The 25,157-nt window shown below is 46.5% G+C and overlaps 2 protein-coding genes across 4 annotated transcripts in view; both read left to right on the top strand.

Annotated features, from left to right (window-relative positions):
- Positions 1–25,157, top strand: part of LOC144792685 (immunoglobulin lambda-1 light chain-like) — a 381,648-nt gene that overhangs the window by 66,671 nt on the left and 289,820 nt on the right. The gene's annotated exons all lie outside the window — the stretch shown is intronic.
- The window catches only part of LOC144792683 (immunoglobulin lambda-1 light chain-like), a 289,530-nt gene continuing 281,276 nt past the window's right edge, over positions 16,904–25,157 (top strand). For all 3 annotated transcript variants that reach the window (XM_078667843.1, XM_078667845.1, XM_078667844.1), the window contains exons 1-2: positions 16,904–16,977; positions 17,093–17,387. In XM_078667843.1, coding sequence (XP_078523969.1) covers positions 16,929–16,977; positions 17,093–17,387 — 344 coding nt within the window. In that variant the 5' untranslated portion in view covers positions 16,904–16,928. The remainder of the gene's footprint in view (positions 16,978–17,092; positions 17,388–25,157) is intronic.

The following is a 25,157-nucleotide window of genomic DNA, read 5'->3' on the forward strand; positions in this document are numbered from 1 at the left end:
GCCCCAGCCCCGCCGGCGCTTTAAAGCGCTGTCCAGACCCGTCTGCACCAGAGACCAGAGCTCTGCTGACGCGTCACCATGTCCCGGGGTCCCCTCCTCCTCCTCGCGCTCAGCGCGCTCTGCGCAGGTGAGTTATATATTGACACTCTGTTACCTGCTCTAAGATACATAGATCATGTATAATATTCACTTCTCTCTTTGTCACGTGACGCTGTTAGTCCTCATTCCTCCTCTCATTCCAGGTTCTGTTGCTCAGTGGGTTCTGACTCAGCCGCCCTCGGTGTCGGTGTCTCCGGGAGGCACCGCTGCCCTCACCTGCGCCGCCAGTGGCATTGGAAGCGAGAGGGTGCACTGGTACCAGCAGAGGCCGGGCGGGGCCCCCCGACTGGTCATTTATAATGATGATGGAAGGGCCTCAGGGATCCCAGACAGATTCTCCGGCGCTGACGATGTTGACACGGCCACATTAACCATCACCGGGGCCCTGGCGGAGGACGAGGCGGTCTATCACTGTCAGATCTGGGACAGTGTTGAGGAGTCACAGTGACACCGAGCGACGGGGAAGTGAGACTGAAACCCCCCTGAAGGTGCCACAGAGCGGCGCCCTCACCCCTCCCTGCAGCTGCTGCTGCTGCTTGGGCGATGACGTGAGCCAGGGTCCTGTGGGTTCCATATGTCAGTCTTTGGGGTGTTCATTCCCTAAGGGCTGTAAAAGTGACGAGTCAGTACCATTGAGTTGGGTAACAATAAATATCTGTTATTCAGCGCCAGGACACCTACGGGTAATCGTGCGCTTTACAAATACACCTGTTATGTTATGTTATGTTACATACCTAGGAGGCCTGTCACTGACTACCTCAAGGTGAGTAGTGTTCGGTCTCAGCCTAAATTAGTTTCTGTCCCTTTTTGACACACCCTTTACAACATTTGTGTCAGATACTTCATGTGATATACTTCATGTCACATACTTCTGGTGGCATATTTCTGTGACATACTTCCCGTGACATGCTTTGTGTGACATTCTTCTAAAGACATATATCGTGTGGCTTACTTCGGTGGACATATTTTGGGTGACGTACATCGTATGACACACTTCCATTTTTTTTGCCACTATCAGTTCAATACATTTCGATAAATACATGGGGACACACTACCAATAATACACAGATTATAAAAGGGAGAATAAAACACTCTTTCTATATTTCATATCTAATAGCAAAATAATATTATAAGACTGTATTCAGGACACCAGAGACTGTAAATCGTTTGGGCTAGAGCTTAACTAGCCGCACGGTCAATTTACCATTTCTAGATGGGGACCCAGATATCTTCCCCTTCTTTTTAGACCTCCATTCTTTCCTTTCGTATATACCCTTTTTGAAATTGTAAATAGCTAAAAGCTGTGTAAGTCACTATTGAAACAAGGGAGGGCCTGAATCCAACCAAGCAAAGAGTATACATATTCTTACTACTGCCATGGCCCAAAAAAAACAATCTCGTTGCGCCACTGGCATTGTTTCCTTCGTGACCCCTAATAACATTAATGCGCCTTGGGACCCTCACGGGTGATTAGCGCGCTTTATAAACCCTTGATTGATTGGTCGATTGATTGATTGATTTATTGATTGAGAGACTATGCCAGGAAGTTTTCTGTAGCTGTCTTCAGAGGCTCTAGGATGGGACAAGCGGCAAACCTATGCACGATGTCCACCTCGGCGCAGCGACATAGCGGGCAGAGGACTCCTTCTGTGCCACCGCATTGAGCGATCTTGGCTGGGGTATAATATGTGAAAACATTGTTTTGTCGTGCTGTGTTTGCAGCCAGCCGATCTCAATATGGAGTGGCCCAGTAAAAGTGAGTCAAAGACTTCAGCACCATCAACGCCTATCCTTTGCTTCCACTCCTCAGTGTTTCTCTAGATCATCAGACATCTGCCGTCTCAGCCCTCCATACATTTGGGTGATAGTACAGACCTCTGGATCCCTAATCACCTCCACTATGGGCTCTTTATTGAAAGCTCTCCCCCCCTTTCTTTTTTGCAATATAGCTCTGAACCTGTAGATATTTAAAACAATCTTTCTGGTCAAGGTTAAAAGACAGCTGGACTTCTCAAATGGCACTACTCCACTTGAATCAAGCGGATCCCCAATCTTTCCCACACTTAGTGCATCCCAGCGCAACATAGCACCGTCATGGAATATTTCTGGAAATGAAGGATTTCGAAAAAGCGGAGTGTAAAAATCATCCTTGATAGCCTTAGTTTTCTCCTAATGGCCGTCCAGACAGAGGATGCTATCCCGAAGGTCTTAAATTTAACTTTTTTTGTAGTAACTAGGTTCTTTGTATGTCAGAAGCAAGTTCTAGGCCTCTTTCCCTAATATCATGCATGGGCATCTCTTCTCCACTGATCCTTGACTTTTCCTCCAAGCAGTCCCTGGATATACTGGATTATTGAGGCCCAGTAATGCATTTTTAAATCGGGGACAGTCCACCCCCTCCCTGAGGAGGGACATGAATCTAAGCGCCTTTCTGGTCTTCCCGTTTGCCCATATGAACTCATTAATCATCTTTTCCATCCCCTTAAACCAATGATTTTCAGACTCTAAAGTTATTGTTCTAAAGAAATCCAGAATCTTTGGAAGAAATATCATTCTGATGATGTTGCACCATCCTACAAACGAGAGATGCAATCTATTCAGACTATCTAGATCTTTCTTCTTCTTTTGAATTGTAAGGGGCAGATTTTCCTCTTCAATTTTACCCAGATCAAATGTTATAGTGATCCCTAAGTAGACTGCTGATTTTGTCACCCGTGGATCCGACAGACATATTTGTTACTATTAATACCAATTTGTGTTCTATCTCGATTAAGCAAGTAGCCTGATACCACCCCAAAGTATTTTGCCTCATTCTCAATCTCCCTTAGGGCTTCATAAGTGTTAGGTGTTATAACCGCAAGATCATCCGCATATCCACAGGATTTTGATATCAAGGCCTTGAAGCCAGATAGGTTTTATTATCGCATTTGCTTCAATTTTGCAGATCAGCTGGTCTATATAAAACGCAAATAAAAGGGGAGAGCAAGGACACCCCTGCCTAGTCCCTCATGTGATATGGATAGGAACGGTTTGACCTCCTATTAATCGGAGTCGGGCACGAAGGTCTCTATAAAGTGCCTGTATGGCCTCAATAACCTCTTTCCTATCTCCACCCTCTCTAGAGTGGCCCAGAGGTATTCCCAGGAGACCCTATCAAACACTTTCTCTCCGTCAAGCAGAACAAGAAAGCCGTCAAGGGCCAACTTGCCACATTAATCGAAGAGCACAACATCCTCAACTCCTCCCAATCCGGCCTCAGAAAAAAACACAACATGGAAACCGCCCTCCTCGCCCCAACAGACGACATCCGCACCCTACTGGACAAAGGAGAAACAGTAGCCCTCATCCTCCTCGACCTCTCAGCTGCATTCGACACAGTCTCCCACCGCACCCTAATACTCAGACTCCACGATGCAAGGATCCAGGACAAAGCCCTCAACAGGATCCGCTCCATCATCTCCGGCAGAACGCAGCGGGTCAGACTCCCCCCTTTTCTCTTGGACCCTACACCAACCACCTGCGGAGTCCCTCAGGGGTCCTCTCTCACCCCCATGCTCGTCAACGTCTACATGGCTCCACTCGCCCACATCGTCAGAACCTTCAGACTCAACATTTTTTCATATGCAGACGACACTCAACTTATTCCCTTCCTATTCAACGAACCCAACACCGCCAGACACAACTTTCGAGAAGGCATGTAAGCCGTCACCAAATGGATGAAAGACAACTGCCCACAACTAAACACCAACAAGACAGAAGTACTCATCATGGACCCAAACCCCAATGCATGGAACAACACCTGGTGGCCCCCCAGCCCTCGGTAACTCGTCCACCCCCACGGACCACGCACGCAACCTGGGAATCATCCTGGACTCCAAGCTCAAAATAGACCGCCAGATCAACGCCATCTCGTCCTCCTTCTTCCACACCCTCTGCCTCCTACGTAAGACCTTCAAATGGATCCCCCTCAAACACAGAAAGACGTTTACTCATGCCCTGATCACCAGCAGACTCGGCTACGGCAACGCACTCTACGCCGGAATCAACAAAAACCTCACCTGCAAGCTACAAAACATCCAGAACGCCGCCCCAAGACTGATCCTCAACCTGCCAAGACACTGCCACATCTCACAGCACCTGTGCACACTACACTTGCTTCCACTCGAGGCAAGAGTCACCTTCAACCTTCAAGATGCTCACCCATGCACACAAGGCCTCCCACGACACCGGACCAGCATACCTGAACAATCGACTCAATTTCCACACACCCCAAAGGACCGTACGATCAGCCCAGCTCTCCTACGCCGTAGTCCATTGCACCAGAAAAAACTGATCAGGAGGCCGCTCCTTCTCCTTCCTCACGGCCAAAGCCTGGAATGCCCTTCGGCTCCACCTTAGACAGACAACTTTTCTTTCCATCTTCGCAAAACACCTCAATACCTGGCTCTGCGCTGAACCACCCTCCCCGATGGACTGGAACCTACACCCCACCACCCGCAGCGCCTTGAGAACCTCACGAGTGAGTAGCGCACTCTATAAATGCCTGATTGATTGATTGATTGAACAAGAGCCAAAGGGGCTCCAGAAACTGATGTAACATCAAACAGAGTGATCACCCTGCGTATATGATCAGCTGTTCCTCTGCCTTGAATAAAATCTTGTTACCTGGAGGATATCACCTTCCCTATAATACAGCTCAGCTGGTTGGTCAATATCTTTGAAAAGACCTTTGACTGGCTAGTCATGAGGCTTATGGGCCTGTAAGACCCCATCTCATTTGGAGGTTTCCCCTTCTTTGGGAAAATAACAATGGTAGTCCAAGCCCACAAGTCCAGGGGAGCCTCTCCTTTCTGCACTTGACACTTTATTTCAATTAAGTCCACACCCAGTGCTAAAAAAAAATAATGTTATAGAACTCTATAGGAATTTAATCGGGACCCACAGCCTTACTGGAGGGGAGTTCTTTTAACGTAATTTGTATTACTTCCCCTGAGACTGAAGCGTTGAGGGATTCTGCATCTTCCTGTAAAAACTGTCAATCTGAAGAGACTCTAAGTACGCCTGACATCTGGATGTCCCTCCTCTCCGTATAGTTTTTTCATAAAAGCTATGGAATTCCTCCCGTATATCCCCGGGGCCTGACACTAGTTCACCCTTATAGTTCTTAATCTCCAGAATCTCCCTCCAACCATCTTCTGTCTTGTCCGTGTGGCTAGTAAATGCCCCACTTGCTCACTATATTCATAGAAGTTTTGCTGCCAGGTCCTGTATTTATCTGCTGCTTTTGCTGCAGAGATTTCACCAGCGGCTGCCTTTGCTAGGGGGAGTCTTTGCAGGATTCCCTCAATACGTAAGCCATTAGCTATGGCCCTGACCAAGTTCTTTTTGGATGTCTGCCATTGTACTATAAATCCTATTTGGGCACTAGGCACTAGGATGACTTCTTATTCCGATTCAGAGAAATGTTCAAGGTCCCCCCTCTAGCCCCAATCTTAAAAGCATCCCATACCACCCCACAACCAGCACTTCCCCTATTAAACTCCAGAAACTTTCCCAGCCATTTGTTCATATTTCTAATATATTCAGGATCTTGCAACAAACCACTATCAAATGTCCAGGTTTGTTCTGGTATTTCTAACCCTGTGCAAGCTACTTCTAGGACCAAGGGTTTATGGTCTGACATAACCCTGGGGAACTTCTTGATGGTGCATGCCACAAGGAGTTGCTGTGATACAAGGAAGTAATCCAAGCACACTACTGCTCCATGCGGGGCAGACAAATATGTACTGCTCACCTCAAGAGGCTTTAAGTATGATCAGACATCTGTAAGCCCATTATCTTGAATAAGTTGAGTGAGGGCTTGAAATACTTTTTTTTCTACCCAGTATAATAACTGGAGTTCTCATTCCATAGACCACCCAAGCTGTTGAAATTCATGTCATGGCAGAGTATAATTGGTATTGGCCATTCAGTGAGCTCCGAAATAAGAAAATCAAAAATGTCAGGATCATCACCCATGGAGCCATAGATTTAGCAGAGAACATTTATGCCCCGTGAATTAACATTCCACAACTGTCCATTGACCAAATCTGTTGATAATCATTTTATATACACCCCTTCCGGGCCAAAATAAGCTCCTCCCCTAGTTCTGGTTCTTTGCGTAGTGTATGCCACAAGCTGCTAACCCAACTGCTTTAGTCAATTTTTCCTGGTTCCTTCGACATGTGTTTCTGGCAGACACACTTTATCAGCATGCAAAATTTGCAGATCTTCTTTCATTTTCTGTCGCTTTACCCGGTCGTTCAGCCCACATATATTTACTGTTGCAATTCGCATTCTAATTGCACTGTTTTAAGCTGTTCCAACACTTTCTCCCTTTTTCCCCCAACCTCTTTAGTTTCCTCATCTAATGGTGTTTTTCTCTTTTACCCCCATTGACCACCACCCTTGGTGACCTTCCCCCTTACAGGAACATCTACACCACCACCCTGCCTTTGCTTCTCCCCACCCATCTCCCCCGCCACCAAACAGGTCACAACGCCTTTTTATATCTCTTTTAGAGATATCTCATTATTTTCCCTCTTACTCTGACCAAGAAAGTCATGCAGACAAAGCTATAGTTATATTGCTAAAAAAAAAGAAGAGGGGCTGCTCAGCCTGATCTATTCCAGTTTATCAATGTACTCTTTTGGCTGCATTTCGGAGGTAAAAACTCTTGTGGTGTTTTGGAATACGATTTTCAGACAAGCCGGGTTCATCAAATATGATTCGACCCCCAGAGCCTGGCATAGTTGGATCAATTGTCTAAACCTCCAACATCTCTCTACCATGAAGTTACAAAAATATTGTCTTGCGAAGAAAGACTGGGCTTCATACGACCGTTTGGCATCGGCGTGCCTTTAAAAACATTGCTTCAAGGAGTAAACAGTTTCCAAAATGGATTATGATTGCTCTTGACTTCTGGGTTTCTCCATTGCGTGACTGAGCTGGCTCCTTTAGAGTCAATGGAAAGCGATGCACCCGCTGAATTTCTAGGTCCCAATTCCAGAAGTTGGAGTTCTGGAAAGGATCCCTTCATTTAATTCAGCATACAGGTCTGAATGTCATTGCCCTTGACTCCATCTTTGATGCCTAAAATTCTTAAATTATTTCTCTGCTGTCTGTTTTCGAATTCTTCCAACTTCCATCGGATGTCTGCTATTTGTATCTGGGACTCTGTCTGAGTTTGAACTCTAGCCACATCCTCTTCTAGAGTAGCAGTAAGCTATTCTGCAGTGACAGCCTTGTATTTATGTCTATGCAGGCTTTAGCCATCTTTCTAACCGCCCCTTGTAGCTTTTTATTTGCCAACCGTTTTTTCCTCAATTCAGTCGGGTCTCTTCTTGGAGCTGTTTGACATACTTTCTGTGACATACTTTGTGTGATATACCTGGAGCCACACTGATGCCTTCCGGTTGCCTCATTGTCTTGTCAGTGACACATTAGGCCAGTCCACGTGTCCGAGTGTCTTGTCAGTGACTTCCTTTGGGTTGATTGAATGTCGTGTTAGTAACTTAGGTAGGATTCCAGGAGGGAGCCACTTATATGAGGCTGCTTGAGTGTCTGACTAGGTCAATACTTAGGCTTACCTTACAGTTACATGAGAGTCCAATCCGTAACACACCTAGGACTGCCTAGTGATCTACAGTGACACACATAGTAAAGTATGAGTGTCCTGTAGTTACATACATAGTCCTTCTAGAGTGTCCTGTCCCAGTGGCATGAGAAGGATGGACTGCGAAAACAATGGAGGTCGAATGAGAGTAAGTAAGTAGAAAGTAGTAAATCTGCATTCATAGATTTACACCTATGTGTTAGTGTAGATTTACTACTTTTCTGACAGTCGCAGAAATTCCCAGGAATCTGCACAGAAAGCTACACCAAGGGCAGATTTCCATGCGGATTTCTAGGAAAGCCATGGGACATTCCCACTGGGATCAGTTCCCGCATGAGTCCATTTCAAACACACACCTTTTGATTCTCTGCCAGTAAAAAGTGTTTCCCCATGGTGAACCCCCTTTCCCTGCACCTCACAAAATCTGAAAGGGGTTCATTTCTTTTCCCACCCTGGAAAGGAATTCATGGCAGCACTGTGCAGGACTAGAAATCACCTCCTTTTCAGACTGGAAAGTGGAATGTGAGGAGTTTGTGAACACCCACAACCACAAGCATAGTTTTATAGGGCTGTCCCAAACTTCCAAGGCTCACCACATACTAAAATTTCTTTGGAAAACCCATATTGTGCCACATAGGCATGGCTTTAGCACTTGTGACGCCCGCTTCAACAATCGTAGCTGGCACTCCCCAAATACCTCCTTCTCCAAGGATTCCCTCAGTACCACCCGCCAACAGTGTCCCTCATTTCTCCATAGCACACATTTGTTTTATTATGCTACTTATAAAAATGTAGGATGTCAGAGAACTTTGGGCATGATAACGATGTCGCCCAGTTCGCCACAGTCTCGGGACTGACCGACCTCCAGTAAGTGGTCCCGATACCGCTATTACAATGTGAGCATACATGGTGCTGTCCCATACTCCCATTTGCCCATGTTCCCAACCAGCCATAGCACAAGGTTCCATGGAGAAATTGGATATTCTGTTATTCCCTGCACCGCGTGGCTGGCACCTCAAGGTGCCTACTAAGTGGTGCAGGGATTCACAGGGGGACACCATAGGTGCCTCCTCGGCCCCCAACCGGAAGCTGTGGAGGAATGAGAGCCCTGCTAGGGGCACCCAAACTTGCTTTCAGACAGACTTTCCACGTCGGAAAGCCTGCACATGGAAAGCCTGTTAGTAACCAACGTCGTAATCCCGATGGTGGAATCGCTCTCCTCAGGGAATACGATGGGGCTTCAGACTGGCCGACAAGCATCTTGAGCCTGTCAGAATCCAAACGTAATGACCGTCCGATTGATGTAAGACAGTCGCCAGCACTCAATGATGGGTGATAAGTGTAGAATGTTGACCTGAAATGTCCGTGGTCTCAACTCCCCAAAGAAAGTACGGCAGGTGACGGCGTACCTAAATCGGCATGGATACATATAGCTCTACTGCAGGAAACGCACTTAACTAAACATACAGAACGTGGTGTTGCGGGTAGGTGGGTAAGTTTCAGGCTGGCTTCGTCGTATTCATCCTATGCAAGAGGGGTCATGATTCTGGTTAAAAGAGGGGTGTCTTTTCAACCGCTACATACGCTTGTGGATGAAGGGGGCAGATGTCCGATGGTGCATGGCAGGATGAGTGGCAAATTGATTACTATAATTAATATGTATGGCCCGATCGTGGATGACCCAAACTGTTTTTCCAGAATGTATGGAATGCTGAGAGATTGGCCGGAGGCTCCTATTCTATGGGGGGGATTTGAAGACGTACCTGAACACTGGACAAATCTAGCCCTATCTCCCACTGCACCCCTAAAGTAGCTAGGAGCATTGGTTGTGCCATGGAGGAGTTCGGACAGTGTGATATTTGGCTTGAGTGGAATCCGCAGGTGAGAGAGGGTACGCACGCGACACCGTCACATGGGAGCTGGTCACAATTAGACTACTGGCTGATTGGGGTGAAGACTATGAATTGGGTGGAGGATATAAGGAATTTAGCTAGGACACTGTCTGATCATAGCTCGGTGCAATTGGAAATGGTGATCCCGACAGCTGTACATCGCCCATTTTTGTGGCGGCTGAGATCCGAGGCTCTGCTTGACCCACTATGCGACCAATTGGACTTTCCACCATATGAGTCTGCAGTACGGGATGCAATAGAACAATATTTCACCCTTAACAAGGGCACTGTAAACGAGGCTTCGACACTCTGGGAGGCCTTTACGGTCACGATCCGAGGGGTATGCATTAGCACCTCGGCGGGCATACTGAGGGATTTGAGGACTCAGTTGCAAAACACTGAGGATAATCTACGTGAGTTGGAACGCGCATACACCGAGGCACCTGAGGAGGGGAAATTTGCACGCATACAGGAATTGCTGAAGGATTATGAGGAGTTGGCTGACACAGAGGTCAAATATTTATCGCGTTGACACACCGCCTGTCGTTTTGGGGAGGGAGGTCTGCCGGGTTGCACGTTGGCGTTTAAAATTAAGGAACGCCTAGAGCAGACGCACATAGATAGAATTGTAGATGACAACGGTAGGGAATATAATCACTCAGATACCATTGCGGAACAATTTAATGGTTTTTACACTGATTTAAATACATCCCGGGGGTCTGCGTCGGAGACCGAATTCGGGTTCAATCTAGAGGATGTGGCGTGTGCCTGGCTATCGGCTGTGCATAGGGAGAACTTATGTGTGCCTATAGACGAGCAGGATGTTAAAACAGCAATCTCGGCGTTGTCAAATGGTAAAGCACCTGGACCTGATGGTCTCACTGTAGAGTTTTATAAGAAATATGCCGATCTTCTTGCGCCGCATCTCTTGGAGATGTACGCAGAAGCACATGACTCAGGGAAATTACCACCATCCCTCAGACAGGCATTGATAATCACACTGCTTAAAAAAGACAAGCCGCCAGACAGGTGTGACTCTTATCACCCACTATCGCTGATCAATATTGACGCCAAGATACTGGCTAAGATTTTGGCGATCAGACTTTAACCCCTGATGCAAAGCCTGGTTCTGCCTGATCAATCGGGCTTTATACCCGAGAGATCCACTTCGCATAATTTAAGAACCGTTTTCTCTATGTTCCATGTGCTTGAACCAACAATGTCAGCGGCGGCTGTATTGCTGGATGCTGCTAAAGCGTTTGACTCAGTGGAATGGTCGTATATGTATTATTATGTCTTACGCCGCATGGGGTTCCCGCCCTTGTTTTTACAGTGGATAGCGGTACTTTATGCGGAACCGACAGCTATAGTGCGTGTTGGGGGACTGACCACTGAACCATTTGCCATAGAGAGGGGCACACGTCAAGGGTGCCCACTCTCACCGCTTCTGTTTCAATCGTATTGGAACCCTTGGCTTGTGTCATTCGCCAGTGGCACAGGGAGACAGCGCTCAACTTCAGTTATCGACCAGTCGCCATTTCGCTTTACGCAGACGACATGGTACTATTTGTGCATGAACCCTCCAGGTATCTGGCGCAACTCCTCCGGGAATACGTTCGTTTCGGGCGTCTGTCTGGTCTTTGTATTAATTGGGATAAGTCTCTTATTATCCCGCTGACAACTGCCACGGTGCAACCAGATTTGGAGTTCCCACTTAAGTGGTCAACGGACCCAGTGAAATACCTTGGTGTCTGGGTTCATCAAGATTCGAATATGGTGGTCCAGGAGAATTTCGGGAGAGCGTACACGAAGTTGGAGAGTCAGGTGGATGCGTGGATCTCATTGGCGCTATCCCTTGCAGATCACATTGCGCTTATCAAGATGATAGTACTACCGCGGTTCCTTTACCTTTTCCTTAATATCCCAGTAGCACTGACTTTGGGATTCTTCAGAAATCTCCGTGGGCCGCTACTCCGACTATTGTGGGGAGGCAAGCACGCCCGTGTCAAATGGTTGGTCCTTACTGAGAGGTATGAGAGAGGCGGGTTCGGGGCACCGGACTTTTATGCATATTATTTGAGCGCTCAAGCCCAATATGTGTTCTATTAGTATGGGTCACATGTGTATACTCCTCATGTTGCAGTGGAAGAAAGGGACACAGCACTGGTTCCATTACACAGCGTAGTCGCCCACAGGGCGCACAGCATTCCCAGAATAGAAATAAACTTGGTGGATGCCACTATTTCCGCCTGGCAGAAGATAGGGAAACTAGCGCGAATGTTACCGCTGCATGCGCCACACATGTTCCTGGAACATCATGCTGCCATGTCTGTAACACATGAAGCACCTTCTATGCTGCTGCTTCATGAAGACGGACTCTGGCGCATGCTTGATATTTATCAGGATGGCTCTTTTGTCACACAGGCCGATTTACAGTATATCAGTAACCAGTCATTACTATTCAGGTTTGCAATGCATCGCTTGCAACAGTCGGTCAGGGTGCATTACACCACTTACCCGTGCGAGCCCCCCACGCTTTTGCCTCTGCAGTATGCAATTACCACACCCACTAACAAGCAGCTAATTTCCAAGCTCTATAAGATGATTAAAGATGAAAGTGTGGGTGCATCTGACGAGAGCTGGGAAAGATGGAATGAGTGTCTGCCTGACCCGATCTCGAAAGCGGATTGGAAATACGTGTGTGGCTTAACAGGGACTATCAACATGAATGGGAACTTGCGAATAATATACTTCTGCACAAATGCACAGATATGGCCTGGGTGCATCCGATCAATGCGTGCATTGTGGGCAAGGGAACGCAGATTTTATGCATTTGTCATGGGGGTGTCAGAGCGTGTTTGCGTTTTGGCAAGCGGTGGTGGATCATTTAAAGTAGATATACCCCACTCATATGCCTGCTCTGTTGTGTGCCTCAAATCAAGGGAATAAGTGGCAAGTTTGTGCGACTGACTTTATTACTGGCGTAACGGAGAGTGGCGATCTCATGGGGGGGTAGGCGCAGACCGAAAATTGATATGTGGATAAAAGACTTGGTGTACTGCAGAGTTAATTTGGAAACCTATGCGGAGGAGCTGCCGACGACCTCGAAGCCTAGAGACATTTGGGGACCACTGCGGACTTACTGGCTAGCTAAAAGCGACTGATATTGTGCTAGAAGAGGGATCGGTGGGGCAAGTCATATAGTGAGCACAGGATTAGGCATTGTTGAGATACAATTGTACAACCCAGTTTTGTACCATACCAAAGATGTGTGTTTGTTGCTTTTAATTTTATTTTTATTGCTTTTGTAGCTGTTTTGTTGGAAGGGATTCAATTTATTCTGGACTTATGTAACGTGCTGCAGAGTTTATTGAAATCTAGTAGACATTTTATCAATTGGGTTCTGCAATATTGCTGAAGAATTATTGTGAATTCCTTTGTTTCTGTTTTTTCCTTTTGGTTGCTGATTGTACCTTTTGTCTTTTTCTATAATAAAACTTTAATAAAAAATTAAAATTAAAAAAAACAATTCAACCCACAGGAGTTTTCTTGGGAGGAGGCCACTGTTGAGGCTGACAAAACCTAGGCATTGGGGGTCGGATCACTAACAAGCATTGGCAGCCACGAAATTAAATTAAAACAAGCGCTCGCCATTTGTCTCTAAGCCCCGTCCTTTTCAGAATGGGCGCCCGGACTTCCTGCTGGGGTAAAAGGTTCCTTATCTTCTTTATGGGGCCATCTGGACCCATAAATAAGATAAGAAACCTTTTACTTCAGCAGTAAGTCAAGGAACCCAATCTGAAAAGGACGGGCTTAAAGAGAAAGAAGAACGTCACTAGGACCTCTTCTCCAATGGCTGACCACCATTTAGGAGGCAGCCAATAGAGAAGAGAGGCAGGGCTTAACCTCGCTAGTGATGTTCTCTCTATCTCATTAAGTCTTACCAGCGAGACTGCGCAAGCGCAGCCATCGCAGGCTGAAACCTAAAAAGCACATTAGAGGGTTTGCCTTATTCCTTATTCTTCTGTTGGTTAGAGAACCTGTGGCTAGACAGGGCGTATGGACGGTCTAGTTCACTGATTGCACACAGGCCTGTGGCTCTACAGGCTCAGTGGTGGGCACGGGCAGAAGGAAGATTCTCGAGTCGACCAGCCTTGGGATGATGAAGGCAGGAAGTTTAACGCTGAAGTATGCGTAGTGTGCCTGACCAGGTTTTAATTTCATACTCCAGTGCCGAGCTTCCAGCTCTGTGCTTCGAGTAAACTGCCATTTCCAGGGGCAACTAATTTCTTTAGTGAATTGATCCATGCTGTAGAGGAGTGCAGTGCGCACTGCAAAGTTAAGCAGGTAAGTTTTGCAGTGTGTGCAATGAGAGGCCAGGCACTGGACTATTTAACTCATGGAGATAGCGATGGCAGGTTATTCTAAAAGAGTTTTGCTCTGTAAGCTACAGTCTTGCGGCTTGATTTTTTTCTGCAAGAATGTGATCGAACCAAATTAAGCTAAACTTGTAATTTCATTTTGAATGCAGCGAAGTTTGCGCCAGAAATGTGATTTGCTCTTTGGTTGAAATTGGGGCCTAAAACAGTCTAAGTGGTTGGAGGTGGCCCAGAGAAGGAAATCTAATTGCGTCTGGCAGGCTGCATCTGGCCATGGGTTTCTGTTTAAGAAAACAGCCATAAATAATGCAGTCGTAGTGCAAGAGTAAAGACAGAGGTTTTGACTGTAGACAATGATACAGATGGCAGGATAAAGAATGCATCCACAAGTTACATATATAAAGAGCCCAAGAGCCGACCACCTATCTCAACCGTCTTGCTTGCCTGCTCCTCGTCTCTCACTCTCTCAACACTCTAGAACAACACTCTGTTATCCACACCTACATATACCAACTACACCACAACGCAGCGGATGTATGACATTACAACGCATGCTTTTACCACGCATGCCTTTACAACGCGGTTTTTACAACGCGTAGTGCTTTGGGGCGCTGGATAGTGAATAGTTTAATTTACTATTCCAACTCCAGTCCCCGTGGATAGTAGGGAAGGTGTTGGATAGTAAATTAAACCTATTCCCTATCCTAGAGCGCCCCCCAGCGCAATGCGTTGTAATGGTTTGCGTTGTAAAAGTTGCGTCGTAAAGGCACTGCGTGGTAAAAGTTGTGTTGTAAAGGATGTTTCCCCAATGCAGCATACAGAGGATCAGTTTCCCTGCAAAACAATATACAGATAACCTAAAATAAAATCATCCCTCAATGTTTTTGCATTCACAAACAGACGGGTTGAATATGCCTTTTTCACATATATCAGTTTTCTGTGCTCTTCATGATATCTATGACAATGCTTCACGAGCCTGTATTTGTGATTTTTTTTTAAGTATTCAGATGAAGAGTCATAAGAAGGTAACCACCTAGTAAAACAAATACATGTCGACAGATGACTTTCTAGCAAATCAGTGGTTAATGTGTTGGATTCTTTAAAATATAGGTTTGGAAATTCTCAAATATACCCATCCTCTGAACACATTAAGGGTGTAGGTTGCTTCAATGTATGTTTATACACTGTTGTGGTTTATTTCTTAATTGAAATTACAATGCATGTGCACAATTCTATCTATAATCGTGTTACCCCCTTCGCCTACCCTAGTGCCTGCAGTTATTTCCAGGCTTTGTGAGACAATTTCATGACTGTGTCCCAAATCAGCATGTGTTGTCAAACTCTCTCTGGGCACTTCGGTTCTATTCGAGAATCTTACTGGGGCAAAGGTTGTCATCAATTTCAATCAAATTGAAAGGTTGTCATCAAATGTAATCGTATTGCTTTATTAACCTTCCTGCTTTCTCAAATTTGCTTGAAAATGTACCATTTCTCCACTCTTTTTTCAAAATGTTCTCGATGGGGAAACACCCCCAATAACCTGTAGGTTGTTAAGGCTCGCTCGCCACACTGTAGTATGGCAATATTTTTACGCCTCACCACTTTAAAATGTCTCCAGCTGCCACTGGCCTACTCTATAGTGTGCTGGGCCAGTTTTTACATGTGATCTCCCTAATATTTGCTTCAGCAAGATCAAATCCAGTCAGGCTTTCACATCCTGCAAAACACTTATACAGCGTTTTACAAGTTTAAAACAGCCATAGTTTACAAACATGGGACACTGTTCTAGCTATTCAATTCATCAATGGGGCCACTTTTATTTTGGTGCCCGGCCCGATTTTCTATCCCCGTCCTTCCCTGATTCAGGGTGGTATGTTGTTTCCTTTGTTACTTTGGATGTTACAATTGCATGCATTTTTTTTATCATGGACCTGTTATACCTATTGTCAATTTTGAAGGGTATTTTCCCCCAATAAAAGAATGTACATTCATGTAATACCTGAACATCTTTGCAGAGTGGAGTGTGTGTTCCACTTACGGCCGCTTGATGGCAGTCTACTCTATTAGAATAAAATATTGCTATTGTTGTTAGCAACGCTTCTACATCGCGAAGAACAGCTAAGCCTGGGACACAAGATCCATTCAATCATAAGTGCGATTAGTTTATCTTTTAATACATCTGTAAAATCAAGATCTCCTTCTTTTATTTTTGTTACACGTTCAAGAGGGGCTCAGGTATGAAATGTTTCTGGGCGATTGCGGGGCAGCATAGATTACTACTTGAGCACTGGTGGGATTTTCCAGTTTAATCGCAACAACTGGTTTCTTTGTACAGAATGCAGATTTGATCCGTGGGTGTGGGGCCGTGGACTATACATGGCCAAGAGAAAGAAACAAGAGGGTTACTGATTATTTAATGAAATCACCATCTGAAACCAAAGGACGCCGTAAAACACGCCTCGCCAGCTTGAAGCTGTGACTGGACTGACCTGGAGTCTTCATTGATACATCCAGAGGCCCGTATTGGCAACAAGATTCACTAGAAACCCGAAGTCCCAGCTCAACTAGAACTTAATAACGTGGATGTGAGCAGGCAAAGCATATCTGGTGATTGTGTGATGGCGAGAGAGGGAGGAAAGGCTGCGAAAAAGGACGCTCGGAGCATAGAACACCTCGAGGGCAGGACTCCAGACGGAATGAGCCATGAACACATTTAAATGACTTCAAAACATGAAACTGTATAAGAACAGCGCGGCACTGGTTAAGTGTGAGGATAGCTGTCATCAGCAGGCAACTAACTGTGATCGGATTTGCATGCAGGGCGCTGCCCCAGTCCCTCCGGCGCTTTAAAGCTCCGTCCAGATCCGTCTGCACCAGAGACCAGAGCTCTGCTGACGCTGCGCCATGTCCCGGGCTCCCCTCCTCCTCCTCGTGCTCAGCGCGCTCTGCGCAGGTGCGTTATGTATTGAGACTCTGTTACCTGCTGTAAGATATGTAAATCATATATAATACTCACTTCTCTCCTTGTCACGTGATGCTGTTAGTCCTCATTCCTCCTTTCATTCCAGGTTCTGTTGCTCAGTGGGTTCTGACTCAGCCGCCCTCGGTGTCTGTGTCTCCGGGAGGAACCGCTGCCCTCACCTGCGCCGCCAGTGGTATTGAAGACATGTATGTGCACTGGTACCAGCAGAGGCCGGGCGGGGCCCCCAGACTGGTCCTGTATGAGGATGATGACGGACCCTCGGGGATCCCAGAGCGATTCTCCGGCACTAACGCTGGTGACAGGGCCACATTAACCATCACCGGGGCCCTGGCGGAGGACGACGCCGTCTATCACTGTCAGATCGATAATGATAGTGGCCCGTCACAGTGACACAGAGCAACGGGGAATTGAGACTGAAACCCGCCCTGACGGTGCCACAGAGCGGCGCCCTCACCCCTCACTGCAGCAGCTGCTGGTTAGGGGATGATGTGAGTCAGGGTCCTATGGGTTCCATACGTCACTCTCTCTGGTGTTCAGTACTTTAGGGCTCTAAGGTCATACGTCAGTAACATACCGACAACTATCTCAAAGTAACTAGTGAGTAGTCACGGACTAAATTCGTTTCTGTTAAATCACGTTTCTAACACTACCTTAACAACCTTCGCGTGACATATTTCATGTAACATACTTCCTGTGACATACAGCCTGTGACATACTTCCTGTGACATACAGCCTGTGACATACTTACTGTGACATACAGCCTGTGACATACAGCCTGTGACATACTTCCTGTGACATGCAGCCTGTGACATGCAGCCTGTGACATACAGCCTGTGACATACTTCCTGTGACATACTTCTAGTGACAAACTTTGAGCTGCACTGGTGCCTTCCGGTTGCCTCATTGTCCTGTCCGTGACACATTAGCCCTGCCCACGCGTCCGAGTGTCTTGTCAGTGACTTCCTTTGGGTTGATTGAATGTCCTGTTAGTGACTTACGGGGGATTCCTAGAGGGAGCCACTTATATGAGGCTGCTGGAGTCTCTGACAAGGGTAATACTTGGGGTTGACTCACAGTTGCATGAGTGCCGAGTCAGTAACACACCTAGGACCGCCTAGTGATCTACAGCGTCACACACAGTAAAATCTGAGAGTCCTGCGGTGACATACATGGTGCTGCTAGATTGTCAGGTCCCTGTGGCATAAGAAGGATGGAACGCGCAAACAATGGGGTCGATCACAGTAATTGAGTAGAAACTAGTAAATCGGCACTCGTAGATTTACACCGATGTGTGAGTGTAGAATTACTACTTTTCTGACAGTCACATACATTCCCAGGAATCTGCACATAAAGCTGCACCAGGGGCCAGTTTCCATGCGGATTTCTGGGAAAGTCATGTGACATTCCCGCCGGGATCCAGTTCCCGCACGGGTCCACAACAAACAACACACCTTTTGACTCCCTGCCAGTGAAACGAGTTTCCCCATGGTGAACCCCCTTTCCCTGCCCCTCACCCAATCTGAATGTGATTCATTCCTCTTCCCACCCTGGCAAGGGATTCATGGCAGCACTGTGCAGGGCTAGAAACCCATCCTTTTCAGGCTGGAAAGTGAAATGTGAGCAGTTCGTCAACGCCCACAACCACAAGCATTTATATTTAGAGGACTGTCCCAATCTTCCAAGGCTAACTACACCTTAGAATGTCTTGGAACACCCATATTAACAAACATGCCCAGCTTTAGCACTGGTGGCACCGCTGAAACAATCTTAGCTGGCATCCCGCAATGGACTTCTTCCCCACTGATTCCCTCACTGCCACCCTCCAGCAGTGCCCCTCATTCCCCCACAGCACCCCTCTCATATGTATTTCATTTGTTCTACAGCCCTACTCATGCAAGTGTTGGATGTCAGAGCACTTTACGTCACACAAACATTATACAAAAACAATGTATCATAGATGTGTAAATAAGTTTATAGGAAATGTGACATAAGATCATAGGATGTCAAGGTTTAGCAATCACGTGTCATCCATACTGGTAGACAGTCATTTTTAAGAGTGTTTAGTCTGGAGAAGCACAAAGGCAGGGGCTGATTCCCAAAGGCCAACTTACAGTTTTGGGATGTTTTATGATTTTTTTGCAATTCGCAAAGGAATTTGCGGGTAGAATCTTTATGACTGCCTGTATTCTTATGGGTGGAATCTCCACCACAAGTGTGGAGACTCCGCACTCGGAAAGATACACCTTAGCAACATTAGGGTAATGAAAGAGTTGGGAAAAACAGAGCTTTCTAACCTATAAAATGCGGTTTGCATGCAGCTCTTTCATGACACTTCTTATTATGATTCTAACTTATGACTTGCAGGTAACAAATGGATCTCTGTGACAAAAGCAGTAACCCACTGAGTCATTCAGATAAAATAAAGTTCTGTAACATGCATGGTACACGTTCTATGCAGCAGCATATTAACCTTCCGCACTACTTGATGATGCGTCAAACGGTCACTAGACAACATGCATCTCTTTCCAGCAGGAACATTAATCACAAGAGTTACCTTGGCATTTTTATTGTTGCCTGAAAACGTCTGGATGAAAAAGGAACTCTGCAGAGGGAGCTTTTAAGCCCACAGGTTATTTCTAAACACAAACCCCTCCCTCCCCCAGCTCAGTGCCAGGTGCGGCTGAGCCATTCGCACCACTATAACGTCAGCCTTTTTGCCAACCCTCGATTGGGATGAATGTATTTAGAGAACTCAGCACTCATGGCAACGACCCCCGCACTTGTAACTGGGGATTTCCTTACCCATCAATGGCCTTATGGCTGCCAGGATTTACTTCATGAATTCCTGAAAGGTGTAAATGGGTAAATTTGCTTATAAAACACTGGGCCTTATTACGATGTCAGTGGGCCCACCACTGACAGGCCGTCGGTGGCGGGCCAACCACTGGCAGGCCATCGGTGGCGGGTCAACCAACAAGCAGCATAGCGGTTTGAACTCCGCATTACGATGCAGTCATTTGGACCGCAGTAGACAGAGGGACTGACTGACGCCTCCGACAGGTTCACCGAGCACATAAGAGCATTGGTCCGACCGTAATCCCTGCAATGGGGGTAGTGCCTGCAGAGGCACCACCGTAGGGATTATGAAGCTCCTCTTCCCTCTGGACTTTACTTGGCGTTCTGACTGACATGTAAAGGCAGAGGGAATGGGACTTTGGAGGCCCCTAGTTGGGCCCCGTCCCTTGTAGGCCTCCGCTATGGGTCCAGGGGGGCATATGAGGCTCCTCCCCAAACATCCATGCACCATGTGGCAGGCACCACATGGTGCCTGGCACAAGGTGCAGGGATATTTGAGAACTGTTTTTTTTTTGCATTGTGGCTTTTGCTGCGGCCATATTCTAGCCATCGTAATGAGTCCCTATGTTTACAACCAAATCTACCTTTGTTTCATTTGCTTGGTGATTATAAAGTAATCCCAAAACATTTGACATGTCCTTGCAGAGACTGTGTGTCCTGCCAGTGATATACACAAAGTTGTGTTTTATTTGTGTTATATAATACGATAGCGAGGGAGGTTTATCGCTAGTTGGCAACTGTGGCCAAAATCACTGCACAACTTCAAAAGTCACAGCTTAGCATCACGCAATATTCAAAATGGCTTCCATCCTTTCTGGACCAGTACTTTAGACCATGTGTTACTGATGTAAGAGAGCAGATCAGTGAATCAGGGTAGAAGTAAATACCAATGCAAAAACAACAGTTGATGGACAGAATGCAGAACAATGTCATACATTCACCCCAGTACAGAGATCTGGCCTAAATCCATCGTTTTTTTGCACTCCACACCATCCCAGTTCAGACATGGCCATATGCAAATCAGCCTTGACCCTGTGCCTCATGGGAACAGTCCAGCCCGAACTGCCAAGCCATGTCTTTCCTGGACCGGAATCAAGCATCCTAGGACCGGTTTCTGGCTATCAGCCTTCTTCAGCCAGGATAGCTTGACTCCAGTGGTGTGGAGAGCATGGGACTCACGTCTGAGCATACCCATCCCACTCGGGGTGACAAATGCAAAAACAACAGTTGATCGACAGAATGCAGAACAATGTCATACATTCACCCCAGTACAGAGATCTGGGCCTATATCCATTGTTTGTTTACACTCCACACCACCCCAGTTCAGACATGGCCATATGCAAATCAGCCTTGACCCTGTGCCTCATGGGAACAGTCCAGCCCGAACTGCCAAGCCATGTCTTTCCTAGACCGGAATCAAGCATCCCAGGACCGGTTTCTGGCTTTCAGCTGTCTTCAGCCAGGATAGCTTGACTCCAGTGGTGTGGAGAGCATGGGACTCACGTCTGAGCATACCCATCCCACTCAGGGTGACAAATGCAAAAACAACAGTTGATGGACAGAATGCAGAACAATGTCATACATTCACCCCAGTACAGAGATCTGGGCCTAAATCCATCGTTTTTTTGTACTCCACACCACCCCAGTTCAGACATGGCCATATGCAAATCAGCCTTGACCCTGTGCCTCATGGGAACAGTCCAGCCCGAACTGCCAAGCCATGTCTTTCCTAGACCGGAATCAAGCATCCCAGGACCGGTTTCTGGCTATCAGCCGTCTTCAGCCAGGATAGCTTGACTCCAATGGTGTGGAGAGCATGGGACTCACGTCTGAGCATACCCATCCCACTCGGGGTGACAAATGCAAAAACAACAGTTGATGGACAGAATGCAGAACAATGTCATACATTCACAATCACATCAAGGCTGATATGCAAATCAGTCTGATCCTGTGCTTCATGGGAACAGTCCAGCCCAAACTGCCAAGCCATGTCTTCCTTGGACCGGAAACAAGCATCCTTGGACCGGTTTCTGGCTGATCAGCCGTCATCAGCCAGGCTAACTTGAATCCAGTGACAAGCGTAGGTGTGTCTGCCTCATACTTACACCTTAATAGGCTATGTCCTGTGCAAACATAAAGGGCTGCATATCCGCAAGCAGTGAGTCTGGAGCCACGGCTGAAAGGGTGCACCTATGTGCACTTCCCACAGGTGCAACCCAGGTGCAACTAGGTATTGGACCTCTGACACCATGACTTTAGTACACTTCTGGACCTGTACCTACTCTGCCAGGAAGAAGAACTGCTGTGCTGCTGAAATGACTGTAACACTGCTAGACTCTTGCCTTGCTGTGTCTTGCCTTGCTGAAGTGCCCTGCTGCCTGTTCTTCCTCTGCTTGGGTGAGAATGCCTGGACCGGCATCACTTGAACCCAGAGTGACTCCAAGGGCTTGCTGCTTGCCTCCTGTTTTAAGTCCCAGGGACATTAAAGACTTCAACTCATCCTGATACAGCAGCTGGACTTTCCTTGATGCAAGTCTTGGCATTCCAAGTGGTGCCAAGCCAGTCCTGGGCCTTTGGAAGTGGATATAAACTGCTGCATCAACCAGAACCTACACATCCTCATTGGAACTGGTGCATCTTTGCCTTCACGTGAGTAAGAAACAGCGCACATTCATTGTTGTGTGGAGCAGGTCTGGCACATCACTTTTGGAACCTGCACATTGTCTTCAGACTCAATGCATGGCGTAATGCGGTTGCAGCAGCCACACATCGCATTCAGGAGCCAGTGTATCACATTCAGAACCGATGCATCGCCACAATTGTGTGGAGAAAATCTAAGCATTTCATTCACTGTGTGGTTCAACGCCAATGCATAGCCTCAGCCCCACCATCCATCTTCGTCGGTGATGACACATTCCGGATCAAGGTACTTTAGTTTAGCGGGCCCAAGTGGGTCCCTGTATCCGGCCCGTGCTCTATCCTGGTTGGCCAGAACTTTTGACTTTGCCCCAGTCCAGCGCAACCCAATAATCCATTAAAGCTCGTATTGCTTCTAAGCACTATTTTACCTTCATCCTTTGAAAAAATCCCATCTCCACTTCTGCTACCTGGATATTTGTCATGTTGGTGTTATTTTATTCATTATTTTTTATTTGTCTAACCTGGTGTGAAGTCTTTTGTGGTGTTTTCATTGTGTTTCCGTTTGAAATGTTGCAAAAATAATTTACACATTGAGTAATGAGTTAAGCCTGACTGCTCGGTGCCAAGCTACCAGAGGGTGAGCACAGGATCATTTAGGGTGTGTTCTGACTTTCCCTGACTAGGATTATAGTTCCTGTTTGGACAGGGTTCATACCTCTGCCAACCAGAAACCTAATTTCTAACAAGTATTTATAATGGTGTTGTTTGAGTGAGCTATGTCTGCAGTGCTTGGTGAGTATGTGTGTGTTTGGAGCCCAGGCAAGGGAAGGTCATCACCCAAGGAAAATCAACAGATATCATTGTTACATGGAGCACCAAAGAGCAAAGATGCTCTGAAGCAGGAAGATCAAGAGACCCCATTCATAGGTGTTTATGTGAACCACCCAGGGTTGGAGACGGCATGAACCAATCAAGAGACACTTCTTATATGAGCCTATGGCACCCACAATGAAGTGGAGATAAAACAACCCTAAGCATCAGGTGTCTGTTGCATCTGACCAGGTGTGGAAGATGCGATGTGCCAGAAAATCCAGACTCACTACTTGTACCAGGAAATATGAAGACCAATCAGAAGTGAAATGTTGTTATCACAAGAAACAGAAGAGGCTATATCTCAATCTTTCATTGAGCACAGCATAAATTAAACATGCTTAATTAAATTCACAAAGGAGGGAAAGTGAGTCACGGGGCAGAAAATATTTTGCATTGCTGTGAAGAGTATGATGCCCTGTGCTTGTTATTTTTCATAGAATAGTCTGTCTTTTTTAGTTTTCCACCAGTGAGTTCAAAAATTCACAGAGATCACTGAGGCGCCCTTCCTATTACATGGCCTTAAACCACAGAGCATTGTAATGAGGTTGAGGAGGTAGACACAGTGCACCTTCTATATGACAGTGACTCCTGTCCTCTTTGTCAGGGCATTGTGGGACTGGCGGTTGCAGCAGCATGATCCCTACTGAAGGCACATGATTTTTGCATGACACAACATTGCCAAGGTGCTGGGCAGTCAAAACACCTACATTTGTCACTAGAATCATTTTTTGATGACCTTCTTTGCATGGCCCTGCTAGCATTGCAGAAAACCAGTGCCTGTCCCTCTTTGCCTCCAGGAGAGCTGTCAACCCCCTTCGTTCCATCTTCTGGCCTGGATAAGTCTGGGATGTAATTAGGTGAAGCAACACTGAGTGCACAGCTGCAAACCGCACCTAAACCAGTTACACAGCAGCAGTGAAAAACTGACTTGAACTTTTGCCCTTTCTCGAGCTCTGTCATCACTAAATGATGCGGCTTCAGAGCCCACGCGCCCGGTCCTGGAGGCACCCTCCACGACAGAGAATATCCAACCGTGACGTAAAGACAAGGCATTACAGAAGGGTCAGTTCTGATATAAATACCCTGACACACTGCTGAAGGTGGGGTATGAAGGAGCCCAGTGTTTACCATCAGTCAATACTTAATTGAGCCGACCTTACAGTATGTGGATAGATTTTGACATCTTTACACCATTCGTGGTCAAAAGAACCAGCGATGCAACAGCTGCAGCGATGGATTCTAACTCGTGAATGCCAAACCATTCGAGTGTCATGCTTATAGTTTGAGAAATGTGGTTTGAATGGATTTGGTGGAAATATACTCGGATGAATATCAGTTTACCAAGGGTCAAGCTTGTTTGTCTTGCTCTGAGTAATCATGCCAGAGAAACGAAAGACAGAATAGTGGGGCATATTACCAAGGGCCTTATCGCCGCTTTAGCGGGAATTTTTCCTGCTAAAGCGGCGATAATTTTATCGCCCTGTTACCTAGCTGTCTCTAACACCAGTTAGCGACAGCTATTAGGAGATAGTGATCATCTTGGGGCCCACTTTGCATGTCAGCGATAATTATCGCTAATGACATGCAAAGTGGGCGTGCCAAGATGTTAGCGACTGGAAATAGTGGCTAACATCGCTATCTCCTACCTACTTATGGAAATAATCGCGCTAAGCGCGATTATCTCCAAAAGCTAACGCCTGCCCAGAGCAGTTCTTAGCCATGTTATCCAATGGAAGGTGGATAACATGGCTTAGAGAATTGTCACAATAATGCATGAATAT

This window comes from Lissotriton helveticus, chromosome 11, assembly GCF_964261635.1.
Source record: "Lissotriton helveticus chromosome 11, aLisHel1.1, whole genome shotgun sequence".
In the NCBI taxonomy this organism is placed as follows: Eukaryota; Metazoa; Chordata; class Amphibia; order Caudata; family Salamandridae; genus Lissotriton; species Lissotriton helveticus.